Consider the following 24951-nt stretch of genomic DNA (forward strand, 5'->3'; position numbering starts at 1 on the left):
TGTTGTGACATTTTCCAATGTTATTTGTAGATAGTCACTGTTTTTGAATATCAAATCTCATGTTGTACCATTCCCCTCTCCTACTCCATTTTGACTTTCTCCTGCTTTCTTCTTTTTCACTTTCAGGATTAATTTTTCCTTGTATTAGCCTGGTTTTCATTCCTTACTCTTAGCATTCCTTCTTCCTCTATCCTTTCAGAATAACTTCTCTTTCCTCTAGACATCTCTTAAGCTCTTCTTTCTCCTTGTGCCCTCTTATTTCCCTTCCACCTATATAAATCTTAACTCATTGGCTGTTGATATCTCTGTGGTGGAGATCTTTCTGAAGTTAGGATCATATTACTTTAAATATATACTTATATATTTATATGTGCATATATTCATATTAATAATAAATATAAATATATTAATATTAATGTATAAATATGTTTATATATTTGTTGTGGTAGTCATTCTTCTCTCACCAGATATAAACAAATATATATTTTTTCTTTAAATTTTGGTATTAACCTAATACTATAAACTTCTCCTTTCTTACTCCACTCCACTTTCCTTCCTCCCTTTTTTAGTTACCAAGTAAATTTTATTTTCTTTCCTGCTTTGCCTTGTCTCTATTCCCTACTTTTATTATTGCCCCTCCCTCTACACTTGCAAAATCTCTTTTCTTTCTGTTAGTCATCTAATATTCATTTTTCCTTACTTATACTAGTCTTAATCTCTTTACTCCTTTATTAGGATAGGTGCATTGGCTGTTGATACTGTAATTGTGGGTGGGGGATATCATTACAGGTGTGGGTCGGTTTCTTGGGCTGCTTGGTTTTTGTTCTGGCAGCATCTGTACAACCATATACAAGACATGGAGAGTGGCTGACTCTCCAAACTATAAGAGACAGGAGGAAGTGAAAAATACAATATCTGAAATGAAGAACACAGTAGAAGGAATTAAAAGCAGGTTAGATGAAGCAGAGGATTGACAGCGAGCTGGATGATGAAGTAGGAAGAAATTCCCTAACAGAGCAACAAAATGAAAAAGACTGAAAAAGAAAAAAAAAAGGGTTTAAGGGAGCTGCAGGACAACGTGAAATGTAATAATATCCATATAACAGGGCTTCCAGAAGGACAAGAAGAGGAGTAAGGGATAGAAAACCTTTTTGAAAAAATAATGGTGGAAAATTTCCCTAACCTGATGAGAGAAAAAGTCACGCAAATCTAGGAAGCACAGAAGGTCTCAATTAAGATGAACCCAAACAGACCCACACCAAGACACATCATAATTAAAATGGCAAAATTCAAACAAAGAAAGAATATCAAAGGCAGCAAGGAGAAACAGATACATAGGAGCTCTGATTAGGCTAGCAGCTGACTTCTCAAAAGAAACAGAAAAAGGACAGAAAGGAATGGCAAGAAATATTCCAAATAATGCAAAGCCAAGGCAAGCAACCAAGACTACTCTACCTAGAAAGGTTCTCAAGGTTTAAAACGGAAGGTGAAATAAGGAGTTTCCCACATAAAACAAGGCTAAAAGAATACACCTCCACCAAACCAGCATTGCAAGATATGCCAAAGGGACTGCTTTAAGAAGATGAAGAGAAAAAGTGAGAGAGAGAGAGGAGCACAGGTACAAAGGGGAGAAATGGCAATGAATAAGTATTTATTAATAATAACCTTCGATGTAAATGGGTTAAATGCTCTAATCAAAAGAGATAGGGTAGCTGAATGGATAAGAAAACATGTCCCACATATATGCTGCTTACAAGAGACCCACCTCACAACAAAAGACCTGCATAGACTGAAAGTGAAGGATTGGAGAAAAATTTTCCAAGATGGACAGGAGGAAGAAACCTAGCATAGCAATACTTGTATCAGACAAAATAGATTTCAAAAAAAAAGCCATAGAGACAGAGAAGGTCACCTTAGAATACTGAAGGAAGAAATTCATCAAGAAGACATACATACCCTGGCTAGTGTGGCTCAGTGGATTAAGTGTTGGCCTGAGAACTGGAAGTTTGCCAGTTGGATTTCTATTCAGGGCACATGCCTGGGTTGTGGGCCAGGCCCCTAGTTGGGGACAGGCAAGAGGCAACTGATTGATGCAGCTTTCACACATCAATGTTTCTCTCCCCGTCTTTCTCTCTCTTTTCCCCTCTCTCTAAAATAAATAAATAAAATATTTTAAAAATCAATTTTAAAAAAGACATAAATATTATAAACACATATGTACCCCAAAAAGAGCATCCAAATATGTAAGGAAAATTGTGGAGGACTTCAAGAAAGACATAGACAGGAACAGACTTATAGTAGGGGAATTTCACATCCCACTGTCAACAATGGACAGATCTTCCAAACAAAGAATCAACAAGGAAATTGTGGCCCTTAACAACACCATAGATCAAATGGACTTAACTCTTATATACAAAACTTTCACCCAAAGAAAAACAATATACATTCTTTTGAAATGCACATGGAACATTGTCAAAGATAGATTATGTGATTGGACACAAAACAAGCCTAAACAAGTTCAAGAAAATTCAGATCATATCAAGAATTTTCTTAAATCACAATGGCTTGAAACTAGAAACCAAGCTACAGGAAAAAAACTTGAAAATTGTCAAATTCATGGAGATTGAATATCATGTTATTAAATAATGAATGGGTTAACAATGGGATAAAGGAAGAAATAAAAACATTTCTGGAAACAAATGAAAATAAACACACAACAGCCCAAAACCTATGGGGCACAGTGAAGGCAGTCCTGAGAGGGAACTTCATAGCCATACAGGCCTACATAAAAAGGATAGAAAATTGTAAAATAAACTACACAACCTTACAACTCCAAGAAGTAGAGGAACAACAACAAACAAAACCCAGAGCGAGTAGAAGGATGAAAATAATCAAAATCAGAGCAGAATAAAATGAGATAGAGACTAAAAGAACAATTAAAAGGGTCAATAAACCCAGGAGCTGTTCTTTGAAAAGATAAACACACCCACAAGCTTTAACCAGATTCACTAAGAAAAGAAGAGAGCCCTGGCTGGTGTAGCTCAATAGATTGAGTGCGGGCTGCGAACCAAAGTGTCACAGGTTCGATTCCCAGCCAGGGTACATGCCTGGGTTGCAGGCCCAGCAACCGCACATTGATGTTTCTCTCTCTCTCTCTATCTCCCTCCCTTTCCTCTCTAAAAATAAATGAATAAAATCTTTAAAAAAAGAAGAGAGAGGACCCAAGTAACTAAAATCATAAATGAAAGAAGAGAAATTACAACCAATACCACAGAAATACAAAGGATTGTCAGAAATTAATATGAACAACTATATACCAAGAAATTTGACACTCAGGGGAAATGGACAAATTACTAGAAACATGTAATCTTCCAAAACTTAAGAAGAAGCAGAACACCTGAAAAGATTGATAATAACTAGTGAAGTTGAAGCAGTAATAAACAAACAAACAAACAAAAAACAAGCAAACAAAAACAAAAACAAAACCCTCCTAGCACACAAAAGCTCTGGACCGATGGCTTCACTGGAATTTTACTAAACATTTAGGGAAAAGCTATCTCCTATATTTCTCAAACTATTCCAAAAAATTCAAGAAGAGGGAAGACTCCCTAAGCTTGTTTACGAAACCAGTATTATCCTAATCCCAAAATTAGATAAAGATACAACAAAGAAATAAAACTACAGGCCAATATTGTTGATAAACATAGATATTAAAATCCTCAGCAAAATATTGGGAAACCAGATCCAGCAACACATTAAAAATATCATATACCATGATCAGTTGGGATTTATCTCAGGGATGCAAGGATGGTACAATATTTGCAAATCAATAAATGTAAAGCATCATATAAACAAAAGGAAAAACAGAAATCACATGACTGTATCAATAGATGCTGAAAAAGCATTTGATAAAGCATAGCACCCATTTATGATAAAAACACTCAGCAACATGGGAGTAGAGAGAGCATACCTCAACATAATAAAGGCCATATATGAGAAGCCAACATCGTAGTCAAATGGAAACTACTAAAATCTTTCCCACTATGATCAGGCAGAAGAGAAGGGTGTTCACTTTCACCAGTTCTATTCAACATAGTATTGAAAATTCTAGCAACAGTGATCAGACAAGTAAAAGAAATAAAAGGCACCCAAACTGTAAAGGAGGAAGTGAAACTGTCATTGTTTGCAGATGACATGATGGGGTACACAGAAAACCCTATAGACTCTGCCAAAAAACTATTTGACCTAATAAGTGAATTTGGTAAAGTGGTGGGATACATGTACCTAGCAATAAACTTAACCAAGGAGGTAAAAGACCTGTACTCAGAAAACTATACAACACTTAAGAAAGAAGTTAAGGAAGACACAAATAAATGGAAGGATATACTGTGTTCATGGATTGGAAGAATTAACATCATTAATTTGTCTGTACTGCCCAAAGGAATCTATAGATTCAAGACAATCCCTATTAAAATACCAATGACATATTTCACAGATATACAACAAATATTTCAAAAATTTATATGGGACCATAAATGACCTCATAAAACCTCAGCAATTTTGAGGAAGAAGAACAAAGTAGGATGGATCACAATATCTGATTATTAAACTATATTGCATGGCCATTATAATCAAAAGAGTCTGGCACTGACATTAAGAACAGATACATAGATCAATGGAACAGAATAGAGAGCCCAGAAATAAACCCATGTCTCTACGGTCAATTAATATTTGACAAAGGGGGCCAATAGCATAAAATGGAGTAAAATAGCCTCTTCAATAAATGGCGTAAGGAGATCTGGACAGCTACATGCAAGAAAATGAAACTAGACCACCAATTTACACCATACACAAAGATAAACTCAAGATGGATAAAAGATAAAATAAGTTGTGATGCCATAAAAGTCCTAGAGGAAAACATAGGCAGGTAAATTGCAGATACCCCACGTAGCAATATTTTCACTGATATGTCCTCTAGGGCAAGGTATGTAAAAGAAAGAATAAAATTCAAAAGCTTCTGCATGGCCAAAGAAAACATCAAGAAAATAAAAAGGGACCAACCATATGGGAAAACATATTTACCAATGATACCTTGACAAGGGTCCAATCTCCAAAATATACAAAGAACTCCTACAACTCCACACCAGGAAGACAAATAATCTAATTAAAAAATGGGCAAGGGACCCGAACAGACACATCTCCCAGAAGGACATACAAAGGGCCCAGAGACTTATGAAAGGATGCCCAGCATCACTAGCCATCAGAGATGCAAATTAAAACCACAATGAGATATCACTTCACACCAGTGAAAATGGACATCATGCTGGAAACAGCCTAAGTTGCCTTCAGTAAATGAGTGAATCGAAAAACTGTGGTACGTTTACACAATTGAATATTACATAGCATAAAAAGAAGGAGCTCCTAACCTTTGCAACAGCATGGATGGAACTGGAGAGTATTATGCTAGGTGAAATAAGCCATCAGCAAAAGACAAATACCATATATACCATATGATCTCACCTATAAGTGGAACCTAATGAACAAGACAAGCAAGCAAAATAGAGCCAGAGACATGGAAATAAGGAACAAACTGACAGTGCCTAATGGGGAGGAGGGAGGGGCATTAAGGATGAAAGACTGGGAAGAATGTAGTCAAGGAACATGTATAAAGGGCCCATGGACATGGACAACAGGGTGAGTTTACTGTGGAAGTGGTTGAGCTACAGGGGAATAATTGGAACAACTTTAATTGAACAACAATAAAGTAAAATAAAATAAAAAACAATTACAAAGGAAAATACTCCCTGACTGTTGTGGCTCAGTTGATTGAGCACTGGCCTGCGAATCAAAGGGTTGCCAGTTTGATTCCCAGTCAGAGCACATACCTGGGTGTAGGCCAGATCATATCCCCAGTATGGGTCATGTGAGGGGCAACCACACATTGATGTTTCTCTTTCTCTCTTTCTTCCTCCCTCTGTCTAAAATAAATAAATAAAATCTTTAAAATTTATAAATAAAGCAAATAAATAAATAAGGAAAATAGGATCAAAGTACAAACAAGAGAAATAGTAAAATAAAATAAAATGAAAAAGGAAAATAATGTCAGCGAGGATGTGGGACAGAACTATACTCTCATGTGCTGCTGATAGGAATGTAAATTTTTACAGAGATTTTGGGAAATTATTCTTACCTACTACTGCTGAACATACACTTATCATATAAGCTAGCATGTCTAGTCTTGAGTATATTTCCAAACATAAATCAGTGTTTTTTAAATTGAATCTTTGTTGTATTTTTCCATAACCATTTAGTCCCCTTTACCCCCTCCCCTCAACATGCCTACCAATAAGCAAATAAATGAGTATTTGTAGCAGAACTAATGTTGGTAGACTCAAACTGGAAACTACCCTGATGTCTATCAGAGTGCATAAAAAATTGGTGACATATTTACAAAATAGAATGGTATCAACAATAAGTATACTTACACTAGTCAACATGAATGAGATCACAGATTTAATGTTGAGCAAAAGCCAGACACAAAGTATATATAACACATGATTCTATTTATATCATATACAAAAACAGTCAAAACGAATCTGTGGTGTTAGAAGTCTTTAATATTTTACCTATCATTGCTATTGATGGTATTTCCAAATTCTTGACATATTAAACTGTGGGATTCAAGAACAAGATTTGTAATTCCTAGGAATTTTATAAGTTAAATGTTATTCATAAAACACCACAACCTTCTTAATGGTCTTTAGTCATTATTATGTATATCCAACATTTTAAGTTGAGTTTATTGGGAAGACATTGGTTCACAAAACCATACAGGTTTCAAGTGTAAAACTCAATGAAACATTATCTTCACACTGCATCATGTGTCTGTTGTCTCCATTTACTCCCCTTTGCTGTCCTCCACCTCCCACTATCCCGTTTTCCTCTGGCTATCACCATATTGTTGTCTGTATCCATGCGTGTATATATTTATATATATCCCTTCATTTAATCCCTTCACTTTTTAAAAAATAAGAGAGAGTAAGTTTAGAAGTACAGTGAAGACCACTAATGTATAGAAGATACACAAACACTGGAAAACACCAGCAAATTTTATTGGATAGTATTTGAATAAATACATTTATATCCTTTTGCTAGGTAAATAGCACTATACTGCATTAAAAGTCAGAATTGCACATTTGAGGCTTTATTTTGCTTCTCAAACTTGTTATTTCTTAAAAGAACACTCACAAGGTTTTTATATTGTACACTATGCATATAAACTTATTAATGTATAATTTTTAAGAATGGCTTACTAGTAGCAGCATACAAGGCCACAAGCATAAACTTATAATAAGAAAAATCAACTGATCAGAGTTCTGTTCTGATACCTAGAAATTTCAAAACTTTTTACTCAGTGTGCTGTCATTTCCTGCTTTTGATTCAATGTGCCATCATTTCCTGCTTTTTATTGACATTAGTAGATTCCTTTAAATTAATATTGTTTCTATGTCTTATTATTAAGCTTTAATTCTTATGGTAAAATGGTAATACTTTTTCATTTTTTGATTTCTGAACTTTTTTCTCAGTATTTAATATCCAGGAAAATATATAAATTTCCTGGTAAATTCCAGGAAGGAATTTCCACATAGAAACAAGTCAGGATAGTGGTTACCCTTGGTGGTGATTATGCTTGATAAGGGACACAAATAGTGCTTCTGGGTGTTGATGATATAGGATGTGGTGTGGTGTTTGGAAAAGATATCTGGACTGGAGATTTAATTTAGGTGTCATCCATATAGACAGTATTCAAAGCCATAGGCTGGAGATCACTAGGAAATACTATATATAGATAAGAATATCAAGGACTGTTTCCTGAGTCATTATAACATTTAGATGCTACAGAGAAGAGGATAGTAACTCATTATACTGAAGGACAGGACAGATGAGTTATGAGGAAATTTAAGAGAACTTGTTGTCCTAGAAGACAAAGTGTGTCAGGAAGGAGAAAATGATTTAAATTCCTAAGTGTGCAGTTAAAATGAACCTTAAAAAATCTCTAATGAAGCCCTGGCTGGCATAGCTCAGTGGATTGAGTGCGGGCTGGGAACCAAAGTGTCCCAGGTTTGATTCCCAGCCAGGGTACATTCCTGGGTTGCAGGCCATGACCCCCAGCAACCGCACATTGATGTTTCTCTCCCTCTCTCTCTCTCTCTCTCTCTCTCTCTCTCTCTCTCTCCCTCCCTCCCTTCCCTCTCTAAAAATAAATAAATAAAATCTTTTAAAAAAATCTCTAATGAGAAAGCAATTATGGAAGGTGCAGGAATAACTTCTAAAAATTCACTCCTCCATAAATTGTCAAAATAAACTTTCTTCAAACTTTAACCAAAGGTTCACAACATTCTAAGGAGCATTAAAGAAATGAAACCTTATATTCAGTTAAGACCAGTGAGTCCTAATCTCATCCTCTTCTTTACCACTCTATAGAAGTCTTGAATATTTTGTAATGATAAAAGGGTCAATCCATCAGGAAGATATAACAATTGCAAAGATACATATGCACCTAACCACAGAACCACAAAATACATGAAGCAAAACTAACAGAGTTGAAGGGAGAAATAGATAAGTTAACAATAATAGCTGAAGATATCTATATTCCACTTTAAATGAAACAACTAGACATAACATCAGCATAGAAATAGAAGATATGAATAACATTGTAAACCAGCAATCTGCAACCTTTTTAATCTCATTGCACATATAAAGTAATTACTTAAATTCTGCAGCATACCAAAAAATGTATTTTTTGCTGATCTGACAAAAAATAAGTACAATTTTAATTGATTCACATGGAACAGTTGTTGCTATGTTGGATGTTGTCATTTTTAATTTGATAAACCAAGGGAAAAGAGGACAGTGTCCATGACTAAATAGTCAGGTATTGCTGTTTTAAAAATTCTTGTGGCTCAATGTTTGAAAACCACTGCCATAAACCAACTGTGTCTAACAGACATTTATTTATGCTGAACTCTACCAAACAACATCAGAAGGCACATTATTCTCAAATGCACATGGAACATTTTCTGGGGTAGATGATAAAATGAGACTCAGTAAGTTTGAAAGTACTGAAACCATACAAAGTTTCTTATCTGACCTCAATTGAGTTATACTAGAAAACAATTAACAGAAGATAATTTGGGAAATTCACAAACATGTTTACTTCTAAGTAACAATGGATCAAAGAAGAAATTACAAGAGAAATTAGAAAATATTTGGAAGTAAGTGAAAATCATGAACTATATACCAAAATTTATGGAATTCATCAGTTTAAAGCAGTGTTTAGAGGGAAATTTATAACTGTAAAGCATATATTAAAAGGAAGAAAGACCTAAAATCAATAGCCTGAACTTCCACCTTAAGAAAGTAGAAAATAGGAGCAAACCAAACTCAGAACAAGAAGGAAGAAAATAATAAATATTGGAGTGAAATTAAATGAAATAGAGAATAGAAAAAAAAAACATTAAAGAAAATTAAAGAATCTAGAAGTTGGTGATTTAAAAAGATAAAAAAAATAACAAAACTGATAAGCCTTTAGCTAGACAGACCAGGAAAATACAAAGAGAGAGGAATAAAATTACTGATATAATAAAAAAGGCAATATTGCTATTGACCTTACAAAAATAAATAGAATTATATAGAAATACTATGAGCAGCTGTATACAAACAAATTAGATAGTCCAGAAGAAATACAAAATTTCCTTGAGACACACAAACTACTAAAATTTAGGAATAAATAGAAATTTCAGTAGACCTAAATTAGTAATATAATAACTTACCACATAGAAAAGCCCAGACCCAATAGCTTCACCATTGAATTCTACCAAGTATTTAAAAAAGAGTTAATACTAAATCTTCAGAAAGTTTTGCCAAATATAGAAGAGGAAATAACATTTCTTAATTCATTCAATTAGATCACTATTACTCAGATACCAAAACCAAAAATCACAAGAAACTCGCAGACAATATCAAGCAACTTATAAATGGATTATACACTATCTTTAAGTGAAATTTATTCTAGGAATATAAACTTGGCTTAACATCCAAAAGTTAGTGAATGTAGCTTTAAGCTGTGGTAATATCTCAGACAATGAGCTTCATCTGAAGTGTGAATATTGCTATCTGAAAACTTTCTTCCAAAATGAGTAAATGTAATATACCATATTAATAGAATGAAGACAAAAATACATTATCATCTTAATAGATGCAAATATATATATATAGTCCATGCTAGAAATCCAAAAATTTGTCCTGAGTTACCATTAACTAATGCCTATAACATCTCCTATAACCTTGGATAATTTAAAGCCCTGAGAATTATCAATGTATTAGTTATAAACCTGTATAGCATCTGTTTCCATTTGTTTTCTTTTTTTAATTTAATCTTTATTGTTTTTTTCCATTACCATTTAGTCCTCTTATACCCCAACAATGACCATACTGTTGTCCATGTCCATGAGTCCTTTTTCCTTTTTGCTCAGTCCCTCCACAGCCTAGCCTCACTCACCCCCACTAGCTGTCATCTGCTAGCCATCTGTGAGTCTATCTCTGTTTTGCTTGTTAGTTCAGATTGTTCATTAAATTCCACAAATGAGTGAAACCACATGGTATTTGTCTTTCTCTGACAGGCTTATTTCACTTAGCATAATGTTCTCCAGGTCCATCCATACTATTGCAAAGGGTGAAATTTTCTTCTTTTTATGGCCAAGTAGTATTCCATCATGTAAATGTCCCATAATTGTTTTATCAACTCATCTACTGATGGACACTTGGGCTGCTTCTATATCTTGGTGATTGTAAATAAGGTTGCAATGAACATAGCGGTTTTATATGCCAACCTTAGGCTATAGTTGTTAGGTTCATAATACCCTTGTATTTTTACTGAGTATGTTCAATTTAAACTGATTATTTTTTTCTATAAAATCTTTTGTGTTCCCTGTCTTGATTTAGATTCTGTATTTTGGTTGTTACTTACCTCTTCAACCTCATCTCATACTTCTCTCCTTTTATGTTGGCCTTCTTCCAGTCCTGGAACACTTCAGGATCTTTCCTGCTTAGAAACCTTTTTGTATGTGCTGGGGCTTTTTGTTTGTTTGTTTGTTTGTTTTTTACCTGAAATATTCTCCATTGAGCTCTGGGTCTTTTTCCTTTTTCATGTCTCAACTTAAAAGCTACTCCATCAAAGAAGTCTTTTCTGATCACTGTGTTGTGAAACCCCTCCCCACCTCATAAACTTTCATTTTTTGTAGCACATATTCATGTCTGAAATTACCTTCCTTATTTATTTATTTTCTTTCTTTCTCCAATAGACTATTAGCTCAATGAAGGGATGTGACCTCAAATATCTTATGACCTCTTTACCTTAACTAGCAAAAATAAATGTATTATATTAATATTTGTTGTATGAGTAACTGGCTGAATCACACAAGCAAGCAAATAAACTCTGACAATATGGGTTCAGAGGGAATGCTTTATCATGATGCTATGTGGCAGGATTATTTTTTACTTCCTATTTTCCTGGAGACTGACACATACCAAGGCTCAAGTAACAGAAGGAGGCATTTGGCAAATCAACAAAGGTAATGACATGCTTGTGCCATCATAGCCCATACAATATACAGGGTTAGGCACAAACAATGCCCCTTTTTTATTATAAAATATTTTATTTCAAAATCATAAGCCTGTAATTCTGTAATATAACAATATCACACTCAAGTACACCATATGACATTTTAGGTGAAATGTTCAAAGTAAAAATATAAATTATTACATCCACATTATTACCCTACCAATCACACTCAAGCAGGTCTTACTTCTGCTAGGCCCTGCATATTGAGGGGGCCATTCTGGGAGTGCAGTATTTTTTATGGTTTGGTAGATATCCTTTCTGCAGTATCAACCCCACCCACTCTATCTCTGTTCCTCCATGAAAATACAATGATTGGAACTGAGAAGAAGAAGAAGGAGGAGGAGGAGGAGGAGGAGAAGGAGAAGAAGGAGAAGAAGGAGAAGAAGGAGGAGGACTCTATGGGAGATAAGCTGAGGGGTTAATGGAACCCAAAGGGGTATGGGGGGGAAGGAAAGAAGAAAAAGAAAGCCTGAAAGAAAATAGTTCTGTTCCCAGGTGGGTGAATGAATTCCATCATTTATCTACTCACAAAAGCTACACTCTCAGGGTCATCTAGAATCCTTTCTTAAACTTCCTCCTTTCCTTAACTATCAGTTATAATCCATTCTACCTCTGAAATTTCCTCTTTGACCCACCCAATTTGGTCCACTGTCTGCTACTATTATTATGCTCTAAGAGTCACTTACTCCAAACATTGTGATGGCCTTTTGACTGTTGTCTTGGCTACAGTTCTACTTTTTCCAACTAGTCATCCATACTGAAGCTACAGTGAGACTTCCAAAGCATATATCATCTCTCTACTTTAATCGGATCACAATCCCTTATTTCTTAGTGTGGGAAATTAGGATATGTTATAATATTACCTCAACTTTTCTCTAGCCTCTAAGTCCAGGGATACAATGGATTCCCTAACACTCCTTGTTTTCATATGCTTTTTGCCTTTGCTGTGCTGTTCTTTTGCTAGGAACATCCTTTCAGGTACAAAAAGTGGCCTCATCCAGTATCTACTTTATAAATCCTTCTCTAACACCCAGCTTGGAGCAGAAGCTTTAGTGTCCTCCTCTGGTTCCTTTAAACACTTTTTTTTCCCCTCTAGTGTGTATACATTTCATGTTCAGGCTTGTACTATGATTATTATAAGCTCTCTGTCTCCCCCAATAGATTGTGGGTACCCTGATGGCCATTATGGTGCCTTATTAACCATTGTTTATTGGTATAGGATGAGATTGTGAGAAGATGATCAAGTAGTTTTCAACTTAAAAAAAATATTTCTCTCTTTTCTTTGTCTTCCATTATTTATGTCTTTGCTGGTTTGACCCCCATCATAGGAGAGGAGAATATTCTTCCTCCATAATTCCCTCTGTTACTGTATATTGCCAAATAAATTAAAATGTTGTTTTTAGTGTTAAGCAAGTTGCCACTCTGAGCCCAGTGAAATTTCTAAGGTACTGGTAGCTTCAGAATTTATTGTCAAATCTATACTAGGACATGTTTGGCTTTTGGGGCTAACACTCAGGATTGTCTTCTCAAGATACTTTGATTAAGTTGAGATCAACCAAGAAATTCCTTTTTTTCCCCTTAAGGGTAGAAAACATCTTCTGTACTCTACCCTTTCTCTGAGCAAACCTGCTGTAGTTTTTATATTTTCAAACTCTTAGGTATATTGTGCAGAACATTGCCTTGTCCTTTAAACATAGGGAGTTACAAGCACTTACATAGCAAAAATAAGAAGACATGAACAGGTGATTCTCTGAAGTAGTGGAACCCAAGCACATACAAGGGGGGACTCCCCAAAACAGAATTTATTTATTAAAATTGTGTATTTATTCTCACATGTTTAAACTTCAGTCACCTTTAAAGTACTCTCCATTTGATGCAATACACCTATTGAGACTTTTTTCCACCACTCAACACAGATTTAAACTCATTGATTTTGATGCCTTTTAGTGCTTCTGCTGTTTCTTATTTTACCTGTTCCACAGTGGCAAAATGTTTCCCTCTGAGGACTTTCTTCACCCAGGCAAACAAAAAAAAGTTGCACAAGGTGAGATCAGGTGAATAGGGAGGGTGGGGCACAGGAGTAATGATGTTTTGGGTCAAAAACTGCTGAACACTCAGCACAGTGTGGGCAGCTGCACTCATAAATCACCCATCATGAACTGGGCAAACACATTAAAAGAGTCTTCAAAAAATTCACTGAAGCCAAACATAGCCTCTTATAACAATACCAGTTAGTACACTGATGCAAATGTGTTCCTAGAACACTCATGTAGTGGGGAAAGCCTATACTACAAGGGGCCTATCCTCCAGAAGATAATTTGGGGGGTTTTGGGGGTCCCTCATGTATACTAAAGATGGATGGCACTGGGGAAAATGATAGGATATGAAATCACATTTCACCAATGGGCTTGTTATGGTCTTCACTTAATAGTCTTAGAATCAATTTTGAGAAAGAGCATGAGAAGAGTTTTGAGTAAAATTGTCTTTCTTCTTGGTGATAGTAGTTTAAAGATCTACAATTCCAGTTAGGAGCCCTAGATACCATAGAGGCAGAAGAGGATGCTTTGTTTCCAAGGCTGAATCACAAAATACCATAGCCATCTAAAGGAGAAAGTCTCTAGACCACTGGATGCACATTGGTGGTTTGCAGATGTGATTTACTTGACATATGCAGTGTTTGTAACTTTTAAAATTATTTGCCAATATTTAAAGTTTGGGAAATGTTATATAAAATTCCAGATTTGTTTATTTATTGTGTTTATTGTTTATTTGTTTATTAAAACTGAAAGTTCAATAAGTTCTGTGTTTGAATACATGCAGTAATTGTGCTACTGGGGAATGCAGTGATGTATTAAGCAACAAACCTTCCCATGAATCAAAATATTTTATAGATGCTAGACTTATTAAAATTTTATTAATCACAGCAGAAATTTTATGTTGAACTAGAAATATTTCTGTCAGTGTATTGAAGAAATGACTGAAACCAAACAGGGCATATTATATGGAAAATTTAGATTTCATGGGTCATTTTTTTTTGTAGGTTGTGAGAACACAAATATAAAACTACCATAGAGTTCTTTATATATATAATATATAATGATATATATATAAATCATATATATATTATGATTTTAATGAGGATTTTTATGTGAATGAAGACTTTTTGGGCATATTTCCCATTATAAGCACATTAGGAAATGGCTTACTTTGATATATTTAAAAAAGTCCAAAGAAGTGTAATATAAACATATCATAATTAGTATGTGTGAGTAAGGGTTAATGTCAGATGTTATGAAATATATATCCAAGTTGCAATGTTTTGTAGGACACAGAGTTTATATTTGTTCATTGGTAAATTCACTTTGTGGTAAAATGTTTAGATAGAGCATATTATGGACATAACAGATGCCACCATGAGGTGGAAATCCTCCACTGACTTTAACAACAGTCCAAAACGTGGATGAAATGGGTGAACAGTATGCTAGTCAACTTGCCTTTATGAGCCTAGGTGCCAGAGTTAGGGCCAGATGCTCATCTTAAGTATAAAACACACAGTGCAAAGAGTCAATCCATGTCTGGAAAGAATAGGAGTCTCTCTTTTCCTTTGAGATACTAAAATCAAATAGCTTCACCCTTCATCCCCAATCCATTCCCCTTACCCACACACCTATTAAAAGTAACCTGTACTAAATTCTTTACTTGACATTGGAATGCTTTATGCAAGACCTGACATTAATAACCTGGTGCAGAAAAAAAGGTAGCAGGTTTATGTTTTGCAAATCAGAGTGGTAATGTGTTTTAAAAGAAAATAATAATTATTAATTATTGCTATTCCAATTTCAAAATTTTTGTTTTTAATTTAAAATATTCCTAGTATAGGAAAAGAAAAATAGTTTTTCTTTATCTCATATGGTTACCCTATAATTAATTAAAGAAAAATTATTACATTTCTGACAGTTAATTTTTCTTACAACTAGACTGATTTACTCATTTAAGGTATTTCTCTAGTTCCTATAGGTATTTAAATTTGTGATAACTACATTAGATAATATTTTATCCATCCCTCCCCTTGTCCCTACTCTCTACACTCTAAAAGAAGGAAAAGTTTAACAATTTATTGACAGTCCAAAAGACTGTGAGTCATTGAAGGGAGAGACCACTTTGGTACTTTCTGTAATAATCTATGGTAGTTATGCAACGATTGTTTATTAGATGGATGGATAAATGTACTTCAGTTGAAGAGAGAGCACCTACCCAAAAAATCTCTTTTGGGATGGGAATTATATTTCAATCTCATGCATATTTAGTATCAAGGATAATCATTTTTCTTTCCCTTCAACTTCTCCTTCTTGACTCTTTTCTGCCTTAGATGCATATACAACAGCTGAAGTGGTTTATTCCTGGACTCTTGGAAAGAACAAATCTGTGGAAGTAGCACAGGATGGCTCTCGCCTAAATCAGTATGACTTGCTGGGCCATGTTGTTGGAACAGAGATCATCCGCTCTAGTACAGGTATTTATTTTATTTAACAATCATTTTTGTAACCTGTACCATATATCAGTTACTATTCTAAGTGTTTATAATAATTTATGTAATCCTCAAAATAGATTTATAAAGAAACTGAGGCATAGAGATATTCAGTAGCGTATCCCATGGCAAAGTTATGTAATGTCAGGGCCAAGATCTGAATCTGTGCAGATTGGCTCCCAAGCCCATGCTTTCAACCACCATGCCCTGCTGGCTTTTGGAGAGTGAATTAAAAGGTCAAAGAAATTAGGACTGAACTGTAGCAGAAGAGAAGGCAGATGGAATGGATCCTAAAGGTTTCATAAAGACATTTGCTTAACTCCACCAATGCTGAGGTGACAAGTTATTAACACCAAGAGAATCCAGGTACACATCCAGGAGGTCCAGGGATGAGCCATGAATTCTTTTATTTTTAAAAGATGTTGTTTATTTAATTTTAGATAAAGGGGAAGGGAGGGAGGAGGGGAGGGAAAGAAACATCAATGTGAAAGAGAAACATCAATCAGCTGCTTCTCACACATGTCCCACAGGGAATGAACTTGCCACCCAGATATGTGCCCAACCAAGAACTAAACTGGCAACTTTTGACTTTGCAGGGTGATGCCCAACCAACCAAGCCCACTGGTCAGGCCTGTAATTATTTTCTTAAATAAACCACCCATCTCAGAAACAATTCTGTCTGGCAAAGCTTGCCAGGTCCAATCAATGGCTCACCCCTGGATATTGATTAATAGAACATAGGAACATGTTCTGTAGCCTTAAATTCCTATTTAGAAACTGAGTATCTATTTAGAAACTGAAAAGATTCAGGGGCCTGAGGAAGGAGAAATCCTCATTCCTGACTAACCTTAGGATATTTGGAAAAATGAAGTATATCTTGGGGCCCACATATCCTACAATATTTTTAACCATGGAGGGATAAGAGCTTTCAACATTTGTTACCATGTAAGATCTCTGAATCCACAATTATAAATGAATTAGGGTATTCTTGTCCTTTTATTTCATTATCTGGACACTGCTGTTCCCTCTCCTTGTGATGTTACAATATGTCATTTTGTCTATGTCATGTTCTCCTACCCCTGGACCAGAAGAGTTTACCTAAAAACATCAGTATTTGAAGTGGATTTAAAGGACAACAGGATTTAGAGATTTGGTATTTGGTATGGGGAAGGCTATACTTGAGAAAGGCAATACAACGGTGTCAAAAAGCTAGAGGTACATGAGAGCATGACCTGGTAGAGAAGCTGGAGAAGATAGAAAGTCTGGGGCCTCAGGTACGTGGGCTGCCCTCCTCAGAGAGGATTCTGGGGTCCTGTGTGTGGAGTCAGTAGTGGCTGGACAAGGCTGAGTGGCCAGATAGACACTGTGCATATGGCTGGCCTGAGTCCATTGTTCCCTCCTTCCAGCCAGTGTGAGTCAGCCACTGAGACCAAGTGCTTGACTTTTTGGGAAGTGTACAGGTGCCAGTAGGGGTGTGCCTGGGCCACATGTACCCTGGCACTTTGCTCCAAGGAGCACTCTAAGCCATGGAGCACAGGGTCAGCAGGGCTACTGTGTGGCTGCGGCTCAGATTCTGGCCTCATCCTCCACCCTCTAGAAGTGTTGGAAATGTGGCCTGGGGCCAGCTGCCCAACCTCTCTGGGCTCCTTTGCTCATGGTGAAGCAGGGATGACAGTACACTACTGCCTGCTAGTTGCTGACATGCTGCTAGGCTTGCATGTCCTGATCCCTGAACTGGGCACCTGCTTTGTTAGCATGCTTGAGACCCACATCTTAGGGCCCCATGGAAAGGTAGGGCTGAGGCCCCCATCCTGGTACTCAGGTCTTCTTGTACCTTCACTGCCAATATCAAGGCTCAGAGCACCCCCTTCCCCACACTCTCCTTCTCCCTGGGAACAGTGCTAGATAGCCTGGGTGTGGGGCAGGGAGGGAGATGAGGTAAGGAGGTTGGTGGGGAAGACGCCTGAGGATGGGGAGTTGTCTTCACCTGCAAAGTGCATTCCTTCTGTCCTACTGTGCCCCTTGCCTTTGTGAGGGAAGCTAGCCTCCTGCTCCGTGGGGTGTTTCTGCATTGTGCTGCTGGGGCAGCTGCTGCTGTGACCTCCTGACTGAGATCAGGCTGAGGTCAGACCCGAAATATACCATCTGGTGTCTCCTCACACTGAGCTTGTGAGCAGAGGACCTAGGCTCCTGGAAGAGGCCATGAGTGCCAGAGGCAAGGTTCTGCACAGTGTGGCACAGCACAGGAGGCCCCAACATGCCTAGGACATTGTCCTCCCCTTCCCCTTTCCACCCCTGGGATGTCTACCTAGTCAGAGGGAGATAATTCCCAGGGCCATTGTAATTGCATGCATGTACTCTCTTCACATCCAGTTCCTCCTTGGCATTTCTCATCTAGTGTCATTTTAGCTATCCAAGTAGCCCCAGCTCCCCATTCATTTGCTTAAATGACTGTTTGTTTAGTCTTTATCATACAGGCAATACACATTCATGAAAATTTGAAATATAGAGAAGCAAAAAATAAAAATTAAAATATTATTTAATTCCACCATCTGGAAAAAATGGTAGAATCTTCTTAGAAGATTTTGGGACATTAACTGATTATTGGACTTTTTGGTTTATAACCCTTAAGAATGTTCCCCTGCAATTTTTACATAATTGGGACCATATTATTGATACTGTTTTATGCTATTTTTATTTAATTTTATATTGTAAGCATATTTCTTATTGATAAATGTACACATAAGTAAATAATATTTTAATTGAGATATAATTGAAATAGCACTATATTAGTTTCAGGTATACAACATGCTGATTGGATATTTGTATACATTGCCAAATGATTGCCATAGTAAGTCTAGTTAATATCTATCACCATATATAGTTACAAATTGGGGTTTTTTTTTGTAATGATAACTTTTAGGATCTACACTCTTAGCAAATTTAAAATAAGCAATATGGCATTATTAACTACAGTTATCATGCTGTACATTACCCCAGAATTTATTTATTTTATAACTGGCAGTTTGCACCTTTAGACCTCCTTCACCCATTTCACCCACTTCCTCCCCCTCCCCCCAAACACTCCTGTCTCTGACAACCACCAATCTCTTCTTTGTATCTATGAGCTTGTGTTTGTGTGTGTGTGTTTTGTATTAGATTCCACATATAAGTGAGATTATATAATATTAGTGTTTCCCTGTATGACTTATTTTACTTAGTATAATTCTCTCAAGATCCATCATGTCATCATAAATGGCAAGATTTTCTTCTCTTTATGGCTGAATAACATTCCATTGTATATATGTTCCACATCTTCTTTATCCATTTGTCTATCCATAGACACTTAGGTTGCTTCCATACCTTGGCTATTGTAAATAATGTTTCAGCATATATGGGAGTGCATATATCTTTTTGAGTTAGTGTTTTTTGTTTTCTTTGGATATATACCTGGAAGTAGAATTGCTAATCATATGGTTGTTCTATTTTTAATTTTGGGGGGAACTCCCATATTGTTTTACATAGTGGCTGCACCAATTTATATTCCCAACAATGGTACAGAAAAGTTCCCTTTTCCCTGCATCACCAATACTTGTTGTTTCTTGTTAGTTATAAATAGTAATATTTTAATAATTAAGAGTAGACATATATTAATTATTACCTGTTTTAGTTTAAATTTAAAAAGAAAAGCCTCCTTCAAGGCCACAGCATTCTTGACAATGATGTGATAAGTGTTGTTATCACTGGGAAGTAATACTGTTATGAAACTCAGTAAAATATTTGCATTTTAATGACCTCATATACGTGAATCATAACCCATTTAGCCAATTATTTACTATTATTTTCTGTGTTTTGATGTTAAATCAACACTGTGCAGACCTTTTTCCATATAATATTTTGTTCCTGTGTAATTATCTGCCTAGGACAGAGACAGAATTATCAAGATAGTTATTTCAGAAAGTAGCCACATTTACAAAATTTTAGTACATATTGAGAACTTGTCATTCTAAAAGGTTAAACATTTCACATTGCCATTATCAGTGTATAAGCATGCCCATTTCCCTTCATTGTTGGCAATGTATGTGTCACTGGTTAACTTATGTCCCTTCATATGTTGAAGTTCTGATCCTTAGTACCTCAAAATGTGACCTTATTTGAAAATAGGGTCATTGCAGATATAATTAGATTACATCTCAAATTATTTTATAAACATGATACAATGTACATCAGTAAAAGGTAATTTAATATATTAAAATGTATTTGCACAATTCAATACTCTGTAAGAAGTACTGGGGAAGTTCTTTATGTTACTGTTCATTGGAAATATCTGCAGGATATATTGTTGAGTGACAAGAAGCAAAGCACAGAACACTGAAGAGCAGAGGGATATATGTTTATAGACAGATAATATTTCTAGAAATTTATGCAAGAAACTGTTAATTGTAGTTAAAGGAAGGAGAAATGAGGTGGATGGTTTAGGGCAGCTATGAGAGGGAGATTTTGCTGTATACTATTTGATACTTTTTGATTTAGATACCATATAAGTATTATTACATCACACATACATATATATTCTTTTTATGTCATAAGTTATGGATATTCTGAATTCTGAATTCTGAATATGCTTCTCTATGTACATAATTGGGTACAGCATATTAATGGGAAGCTGGGCCAGGGACAGACCTATAATTCATGGAAGTTCTATTTTGTATGAGTAGCTTTCTCAAATGCTGTCAGTCCTTAGTATGAAGTAATTCTAAGCGGGCTCCTGCTCTTTGCTCCAGATTCAAACATGTTAAATAAACGAATAAAATTCCTCCAAATATGTGGCTAGTCGTTCACACCATTCCCTATTTCAGCACTGATTATATTTTCCCTCATTTGGAAAATTATTGCATTAATTTTCTAAGAGGAGAATTTGGATGTATGATCTTATTCTTCCATCTTTCCTATAAATTTGACTATTTGTTAGAAAAAGTATATTACTGTCATTGTATATACTATTTCTTTAGACATGTAGCCTAGGTAAGTAAAGACAAAGCAGAAAATAAGAGAGTGAAACAAACAAACAAGTCAGAGAGATGAGGATAAAAAGACAACAGAAGGTAAAAAGTTCAAAGAACACAGACAGTTGGAAGAATACTGAACATGAATTTAAGAAAATATATCCGCTCACTTAGTATGAGTTAATTTGCCAAGCTCTTAAAGAAACCTCTTGTGTCTTTCACAGCCTTAGAAACTGGTTAAATTGTGAATGTATTTACATTGTATTCTCAAATATTTCACACTTAACACAGATGGACCATAGTGGAATGTACTGTAAAGGTAGGAGAAAATTCCCCAAACCACTGAAAGGCTCATCCTTCATAAGACACACAGAGAGAGGCAGCAATAGAGGCAAGAAGAGGAGGAATAAATATGATTATCCCCTTTATGAAAATATGTATAGTTATTTAAAGCATTAATTTGATAAGCTGTTCTGTATTCCTGATCCATAGATAATAATTAGTGAATACATATACATTATATGTTTTATATTGTACTCTTGATATTTGTAACTTTGATATTGCATATTTTATATTGTACTCTTTATATTTCATATACAACACAGATGGTACTTAGTAATCTTAATAAGCTGAGACACGAGGGAACTTGGAAAAAAATCTTATCTGATCAAAGCTTTAGTACCCACTTGGCAGAGAAGAAGATGCAATGAGATACAAAATATCAGAGTTGTATTTAACAAAATTTATTCAGTTAATTGATGCAATGAATTTATTTGCTAAGCTTTCTTAACATCTACTTGTAATTTCCCCCACAGAAAGTATCTAGGCTATGAATGTGTATGAATGTGCTAGAGTAGCTTTCCATTATCCCTTTGTCTATTCCATAGTGGACTCAGTCTGCAGTACCAGGTCACAAATGGGAAATCTTCCCAGCTGAGTAAAAGGCTTGTTATCATTAAGGAGAATTCTTTTTGTCTCTGCCCCACCTCCAACTTTATTAAGGTATAAGTGAAAAATAAAGCTGTATACATTTAAGGTTGACAGTGTGAATATAAATATAAATATAAAAACAAAATCACAACAATCCAGCATCCATCATCTCACAACTATCTTTTATGTGTATGTGTGATGAGAACACTTAAGTTCTACTCTCAGAAAATTTTAAGTATATAATTCAGCATTATTAACCTTAGTCACTGTGCTGTACATTAGATTCCTAACATTTATTGATCTTAAAACTGAAAGTTTGTACTTTTTGGTTAACATCTCCCTACTTTCCCTACCTCTTAGCTCCTGGAAATCACTATTCTACTCTTTGTATGAATGCAACCTTTTAATTTTCCTTTCCTGTTTTTAAAAATATATTTTATTGATTATGCTATTACAGTTGTCCCATTTTTCCCTTTCACTCCCCTCTGCCTGCACACCCCCTTCCACCCACATTCGCCCCCTTTAGTTCATGTCCATGGGTCCTATATATGAGTTCTTTGGCTTCTACATTTCCTATACTATACTTACACTCCTTCTGTCTATTTTACACCTATCATTTATGCTACTTATTCTCTGTACCTTTTCCCTCTCTCTCCCTCTCCCCTGTTGATAAACTTTCATGTGATCTCCATTTATTTGGGTCTGTTCCTGTTCTAGTTGTTTGCTTAGTTTGCCTTTGTTTTTGTTTTAGGTGTGGTTGTTAATAACTGTGAGTTTGCTGTAATTTTACTGTTCATATTTTTATGTTCTTTTTCTTAGATAAATCCCTTTAACATTTCATATAATAAGAGCTTGGTGATGATGAACTCCTTTAATTTGACCTTATCTGAGAAGCACTTTATCTGTCCTTCCATTCTAAATGAAAGCTTTACTGGATAGAGCAATCTTGGATGTAGGTCCTTACTTTTCATAACTTGGAATTCTTCTTTCCAGCCCCTTCTTGCCTGCAAGGTCTCTTTTGAGAAATTAGCTGCCAGAAATTAGCTGGCAACTCCTTTGTAGGTAACTGTCTCCTTTTCTACTGCTGCTTCTAAGATTCTCTCCTTATTTTTAATCTTGGCTAATGTAATTATGATGTGCCTTGGTGTGTTCCTCCTTAACTCCAACTTCTTTGGGACTCTCTGAGCTTTCTGGACTTTCTGGAAGTATATTTCCTTTGCCAGTATGGGGAAGTTCTCCTTCATTGTTCAAATAAGTTTTCAATTTGTTGCGCTTCCTCTTCTCCTTCTGGTACCCCTATAATTTGGATGTTGGGATGTTTAAAGATGTCCTGGAGGTTCCTAAGCCTCTCCTCATTTTTTTTTTAATTCTTGTATCTTCATTCTTTTCTGGTTGGATGTTTCTTTCTTCTTTCTGGTCCACACCATTGATTTGAGTCCCAGTTTCCTTCCCATCACTATTGGTTCCCTGTACAGTTTCCTTTATTTCACTTAGCATAGTCTTCATTTTTTCATCTAATTTGCAACCAAATTGAATCAATTCTGTAAGCATCCTGATTACCAGTGTTTCAAACTGTGCATCTGATAGGTTGGCTATGTCTTCATGGCTTAGTTGTATTTTTTTGTGGATCTTTGATCTGTTCTTTAATTTGGGCCAGTTTTTTTTTTTTTTTGTCTCCACATGCCTGTTATGTAGTGAGGAATGGAGCCTTAGGTATTCATCAGGGTGGGGTATCCCACATCACTGCATTGAGATGCTGTATGTGGTGAAGGGGTCCGAGAGGGAACAATGGTGCATGCTCCACTCTCTGCTGGATTTCAGTCACTTCCCCTGCTACCCACAAGCAAAGTGGGCCCTTCTTGTGCTGATTCCTGGGTGAGTGAGTTTGTGTACATTCTAGGACCCTATGGGTCTCTCTGACAAACTCTCTTGTCAGTCTGGGAGTTTTTCCTGCTGCCACCACAACCCCCACAGATGTTTTCAATTAATAGTTTGAGGCTTTATTTCCCCATGCTGGAACCCTGGGTTGAGCAGTCTGTCTTGCTCCCCAGTTGTTCCTCCCAATTTATCGGCACATGAATGTGGGACTGCCCTGTCCACCAGCTGCCGCCTCACCGGATCCACCAGCTGCTGCCTTACTGGCCTGTTGCAGCCTCGCCCACCCCACTCCACAATCCGCTGCGTCACTGTGTACACCAGCCACCACCTTGACGCAAGTCCTCTCCACCTGGCTGCCGGTCTCCACCTCTCCTACCAGTCTGGATGAATGTGCCCTCTTTAACTCCTTGGTTGTTGGACTTCCATACCATTCAATTTTCTGTCACTTCTGGTTGTTTTTTGTTTTTAAATTATTGTTGTCCTTTTTTTGGTTGTGTGAGGAGGCACAGTGTGTCTACCCATGCCTCCATCTTGGCCAGAAGTCCCCTGAGTGCAACATTTTTAGATTTTGCATACAGGGGTGGGGAGAAAATAAATACAACTGTAATTGATCAACAATAAAATAATTTAAATTTAAAAATAAAAACAAATAATAATAATAATATGCAGTATTTGTCTTTCTCTGCCTGACTTATTTCACTTAGCATAATGTCCTCCAGATTCATCCATGTTGTCAAAAAAAAAATGGCAGGATTTATTATTTTTCACAGCTGAATAATACTCCCTTGTATGTGTGTTTGTGTGTATGTGTGCACACTTATATATGTGCACATATATATGAATATATATATTCACATTTTCTTGATCTATTCATCTGTTGATATCCACATAGATTTCCATGTTTTGGCTATTATGAATAATGCTGC

The 24951-nt window shown here is 36.0% G+C and overlaps 1 protein-coding gene across 1 annotated transcript in view; it reads left to right on the forward strand.

Moving 5' to 3' along the window:
* Positions 1-24951, forward strand: part of GABRA3 (gamma-aminobutyric acid type A receptor subunit alpha3) — a 351529-nt gene that overhangs the window by 262117 nt on the left and 64461 nt on the right. The window contains exon 7 of the mRNA XM_036017204.1: positions 16053-16196. Within this exon, the coding sequence (XP_035873097.1) occupies positions 16053-16196 (144 nt within the window). The remainder of the gene's footprint in view (positions 1-16052; positions 16197-24951) is intronic.

The sequence above is a fragment of the Phyllostomus discolor genome, chromosome X, assembly GCF_004126475.2.
Source record: "Phyllostomus discolor isolate MPI-MPIP mPhyDis1 chromosome X, mPhyDis1.pri.v3, whole genome shotgun sequence".
Taxonomy (NCBI): domain Eukaryota; kingdom Metazoa; phylum Chordata; class Mammalia; order Chiroptera; family Phyllostomidae; genus Phyllostomus; species Phyllostomus discolor.